This window comes from Zerene cesonia, chromosome 17 (assembly GCF_012273895.1).
Source record: "Zerene cesonia ecotype Mississippi chromosome 17, Zerene_cesonia_1.1, whole genome shotgun sequence".
NCBI classification, from domain to species: Eukaryota; Metazoa; Arthropoda; class Insecta; order Lepidoptera; family Pieridae; genus Zerene; species Zerene cesonia.
This window is the reverse complement of record NC_052118.1, coordinates 1,928,702-1,934,701: the sequence shown is the minus strand read 5'-3', so window position 1 is coordinate 1,934,701 and position 6,000 is coordinate 1,928,702. Positions and strand designations below refer to the sequence as shown.

Sequence of the window (6,000 nt, the reverse complement as noted above, 5' to 3'; positions counted from 1 at the left end):
GACAGATTCGAAATTCAAATGTAATATTTTTTTATAATTAAGTGTAACAGTATTTATGGCCAGACTAAGTATTTATCGACTTCACTTGTAAGTTTGAATGTTTGTACGCAACCCTTCTCTAATTCTTTAGAAGATTCTAAAATTCTATTCTAAAATTCAAACTTTATACACTTTTCAAGAATCGGTCGAAATGGTACATAAAAAATTCGAGATGCAGTCTCATATAAAAGTATAAAAAAGTTACACACAGCGAGCATAGTAATAACTGACTAATCAAACAAGAAAATGTAATACGCAATTTTAGCAACAAAACTTGTTATACATATGCATACAATGGTTATTCTTTTCGAGAACAACATCCATACACATTCAAATAAATACAACAAAAAATCTCGAACCAGAACTTCCTTCATAATACTTTATATAAACACATTGTGAATTGGCACAAAAGCCTGAAAACATAAACGTTAATATAAAAACTAACATGAAAATCACTGGCTACATGAACAGGTTTTATCAAACAATATATCAAAACTTAATACTGTTGAAACATTTCAAACGTAGTTAAGTACTTGGCATAATTACGTGTCATCAATCATTTCAATTCAACTTGCTTGCACTAAGAACTTTGTGATACACTTTTCCGTTATATATTCGACCATTTATCTTCATTGATATAAGTAGTTCTTGACATGAGAGCTATAATGTCGATCCATGAGTTTCGACGCCAATACGGGCTGCGCCACGCGGCGCTAGCCAAATAACATTGTCATTCAATAAAATAGATTTTACCCACTGATACACGCAAATAAACTTTGAACTGTATATCAGTGTAGTTAGCTGCTATGAAATGATATTATGAGCAATAGATATGTTGCGTTCATATCAAATTGCGTTTTGAATCTGTCGGAGCAAGTATATGTCTGCATACGATACAATATAATATTTTTACAGTCATTTCATTAAATACAATTAATTGCTCAACATTTTTTGTTATATAATATCACCGAAATTATAATTTTATCATAATATATAATTGATCGTTAATAACTAAATATATTACTATAACAGTCCAGCGATCTACACATTTAATTCCATAACAAATATTAAATAAGACATTACAGATTTTCCTATCAAGACATTGCGTATGTTACGCCACATGTTATTGATAGGTATCATATCATATCATATCATAAATCGATTTCGATATAATATTTTGCCATACTGTATAACACAACATTTGCTTATCAGGCTAATGATTCTATCAAAATACGGGGCAATATTATATCCTGACCTTTATGAAAGGAATAAAGGAAAATAAGTGTGAGCAGCTTTTTACGTATAATGTCCATCAAGTGGATTGAAGCGGATTATTTCGGTTTGTTTCTATAGAATTACTCCTCGGACTATTTCATCTGTATTCGATACACATTAGAGGGATTTTTTTGACATCGGAATAGTATTTTTGATGTAACTCTATTGAAGCTAATGCAATATTTGAGGTTGAATACGACGATTTATTGTAATGGGATAGAATGATTATTATTAACATCTTTATTAGATATTTATAATTTTCTAGGAATACGAGAACGTATGAATTGAAGATTGAAACTTATTAAAAAGGTTTCCTGTTGTTTTTCGTGCTAGATTTTTTTTTGAATTTAGTGTAGCATAGATATCTTCCGAAAGTAAAATTGAAAAAAAAAAACATCACAAGCTAATTGGCATTTAACTTAGCCACTACAATCTGAAGTTTAAAAGGACCTATATCATTCTTAACATTGGATGTTAAATTTCACCTTACACTGCTCGGTGTGTAAATGACAGCAATTTTGAAGGACGCCATCTTAAGATTAACATTGACTCAGCGATCCCAGCGGACTTTCTTTTCTTTAATATTTGAGGCTATTTCAACTAAGTCTTACAAATAGTCCTTGAAGAGTACATTATCGTGGCAAAAAATACATTTATTTTTGTACATTTTTATCTATAATACAATTCTAAGCTCAAAAAATATCGTATTTACAAATAAGGCGATAATGACACAACGTATTTTTGTGTCACATTGCTATTGTATCATATTTGATACCTCTGTTGTGTAAAGCAAAACACTAAAAAACAATTGTCAATGTACATAATACTTCCAGAAGTATAACATAATTCACAGTCTGTTCCGTCACATTAAGATTCCGTTACCCCTCCGCAAATAGAATAATATGCATTTATTTCGACTTAGGATGGAAAACAAGTTAAAATATATAACAACATTATGTTAATGACACAAGTCGAGTGGTACTCATAATGTGAAAGAATTTTAGTAGATCTATTCTACACATAAATAATTTGGGGGAAAAATATATAGTACAATACACTTATGCTTTGTTATTAAACAAACTGAAATAGTCAATGTACTCACCCCCCGTCACGGAGCAAATAAGTTTAAAGTCACCTCCTTCATTGTAAGGGCCTGCAACTCCGGTTATTTCTTTGCCGAATTCATCAAAGATCACCGGCTTAGATGGTAGCTCTGAAAAACGTTTGTTATGTTAAACAGTTGTTTATTCTGCGGCGAGGTGATTTAGGATGAATAAAAATCGTTTTATTATAAAAAATGTCGGTGCGTGGTATGTTAATATCGGCGTTATGTATTCGGGCTACGAATTTTTATTTTGTGTACCATATTTTCGTTGTGATTTGCAAGGATTTGACTTCTTATGTCAAGCTAAGGCGTTACTTCAAAATTGAAAACGGTGATCAAAATATATTTGTCATTAAAATATCCACAACTACAGCATTGTATTTATTTGATATACCAAATCAATATTATGAAGATTATTTTAAACACTATTTTCTTAAATTAATTAAAAATGTAAACATTTCAAGTTAATGGAATGGTATGGATTACATGGTATATATCATTCTCTTTCTGTCTCTCTTCTTCTCTCTTTCGGTCTTATCTTAACGTGTTTTTAAACGTCTTAAATATAACGCTTACGTCAAATATAATACTGATTTTATTTAACTATCTAAGATCCTATACTCTTACCTTTTAAGAGATTTATAATTAAACTTGGCTAAGGATCAAGTACCGTATTGTACTATAAGATAGATCAGGGTACGAAACCAAAATGTTTATTTGTCGATTTTATGTTAGGGAGAGCTGTATCACTCCAGATTCTTAAAAGGGACCAAATGACAACAGTATCCTAAACAATACAATTGAGAACCTTCCGAACTTTGGTTAAGAAGAATCGAAAAATGTTTGATAGTACCTTTTAATTTTTCTCATATATTTAAGAAAAGTTTCTATGTGAAAATAAAGCACAATATATAAAACCGATTAAACATTGCACTAATAATACTTTAAGCACTCAATATGTCTGCAATGAAACATATTTCATATTTGTTCAAAATAAAAATCCAATAAATAAATGTTTATAAACTGATATGATAAATGATGACAGATAAAATGATCGAACACCAGGCGAACAGGAAAAACAAGGAGGTATCGGATTAATAATTTTATTTCGTTTCTATATAAATCCGTCTATTTCAAACCGCATCAATATTATCAACGGATAAAATAAATTCCAGACTTTTCATGACTCAATGCTGCCGTATTTCATTTACGTACTATTCTCGCTCATACTTCTAATTAATTAATAGTTTTAACTTAATTAGTCCCCAGTTCAGAGAAAAAATCTAAAAGCATTGCAATGTTTAATAATACTTGCAACTTTGTAGGTATTTCAATTCCACTCGTTGGTGCCAAGGGCATTATATAGGACATAAAAATTAAACGTTTAATAAAGTGGCACCTAAGATCTTTGAAGTTAATTCTAAAGGCATACTAAATTGTCGGCGCCTGTCGTCTGTTAAATTGTAATTAAGATTATATTTCTTGAATAACTGAGAGTTAAATACATGCAAACGTTTATTTTAGACGTGATTTTATAAGCGTGTTTAATGTTGAGTTGATACCCATATTTTGTCATTGTTCAGGAATGGATTTATGTTTAAATTAATATGCGAAAGGGATAGATTTAAATTTAATCACGGAATGGGTATGATGAATTTAATAAGAAAATAGTCAAAATGTAAATAAATATATTTCATGCAAAGAAGAAAATCTTTCAAATTAGGACATGGAATTAATTGAGCTTGATTTGATAAAAAAAAAAAAAATCTAAAGCAAAGAGCTAATAAAAATCTTGTGTTTTTTGCAATTTGGTAACAGATTATAATGTGCTGTGAATATAAAGGACTTCTTCCTTTATTTCCTTATTAGTAAAAATCTAATTTTACACCGCGATCATACATGTGGTAGGACATACTATACTTGATAATAATTTTAAATGATATTATGTACGAGTTTTTCACTTAGAAGTTTAATATTAAGGAGACATACTCTTTGATACTTTAATTGAAAAACTCGTATATTATATTATTTAACCAAAAAAGGTCTCGTGATTTGGACTTAATTTCTTGTGTTATCCTAAGCAGACTGCCTACGTCCTCTAGTAACTAAAATACAAACGATCTTTTATACACAAAGTGGGATATAAAAAAGTCAAAATGTATAACAAACGCTCAATTTAAAATCACAACATAGGGTACTCATCACAATCAAATTGAAATCGGTGGCGGGCTTTACCAAATTGTGGATAAACAAGCCAGGGGACGAGGAAATGAAAATGTTTTCGTTCAGTCGAAACAAAAGGTTTGATGATACGAGTGTTGAGAAGGATCCGGGCAATCATTGGATGCTTTCATAGTCATTCCCGCTACGATATCGCTTACCGAAATGAACAGATGCTCGCCTCATTGTTCCGTACGTGCCGGCATAAATGGGAATTTCTGTAAACGCTATAATTATGCGGCTGGATTATTAAAATGTTGATTTACATGTGCGATTATGGAAGTCGTAAACGCTTTTTGTTCGAGTCTCGATTTCTGTAACGGTTCGGGGTGAAGTTAAACATGTCCTCTTTGTAAGCATTCATTGATTGAAATTTCCATCGCTATTTATTTAATCCTAGGTAGTAATATTATAAACACGAAGGTTTATAAGCACGGATGGATGGATTCTTATTATCCTTTCACGTAAAAACTGCTGAATGGATTTTAAAGTTTACAATAAAATATAGCTTATATAATGAACCTTAAATGTTCCAAATCTTAATATTCATAAATTATGTCTCACTTTACTATATCCACGATGGATTCCTAAACTGCTCAACCGATTTTAATGCAATTTGAACCCCATGTGCAGTTTGATTCAATTTAAAGATATGATAGTTTACAATTACGATAAACCCGGGCGGAGCCGGGGCATAATATAAATATGAAGAAACTACACATACAAAGCAATGTGGGACAACAATTTCTACTATTGAGCATGATAATATCATCATCATTGGGCTGTTGTAAGCATGGGTCCGCATTCATCCACATTCTATTATCGTAAATAAATGTCTTGAAAAAGGTGTTTCAATGAATGATGGAAATTGTACCTTTCGCTCAGTTAAGTACGTGACCTATAAAAAAATAAACATTAACACCTATTTGGTTATATGCATATTTCAGTTAAGGGTCAAAATGGTTCGTTATTATTTTAATATCATCACGCTGGGACACAGGCCTCCTATGAGGGTTCAGACCATAATCCACCACGCTGGCCAAGTGCGGGTTGGCAGATGCCTCATATCGTCGAACTTTTGATTCTTGTACATGCCGGTTTCCTTACGATGTTTTCCTTCACCGTTTTAAGCAGTGGTGATGTTATACACATGTGCAGATAAATTGAAAAATCAATTTATTTCCTGCATGCTCGCCCGGTCTCGAACCCCGACTTATCGATTTTGAAGTCCGAGGTTCTCACCACTGAGCCACCACTGCTTTTGCTTTAATATTATGGTATTTAAAATTAATTTTTTGTGTTACATTTCAATAGAGCTCGTTTGACGTAAGCAGTTTCATAGCGTCACAAGCGTTTTAATC

The 6,000-nt window shown here is 31.5% G+C and overlaps 1 protein-coding gene across 4 annotated transcripts in view; it reads right to left on the bottom strand.

The window, feature by feature from the left end:
* Positions 1–6,000, bottom strand: part of LOC119833648 (nephrin-like) — a 164,713-nt gene that overhangs the window by 34,847 nt on the left and 123,866 nt on the right. For all 4 annotated transcript variants that reach the window (XM_038357751.1, XM_038357754.1, XM_038357750.1 and 1 more), the window contains exon 5: positions 2,417–2,527. In XM_038357751.1, the coding sequence (XP_038213679.1) occupies positions 2,417–2,527 (111 nt within the window). The remainder of the gene's footprint in view (positions 1–2,416; positions 2,528–6,000) is intronic.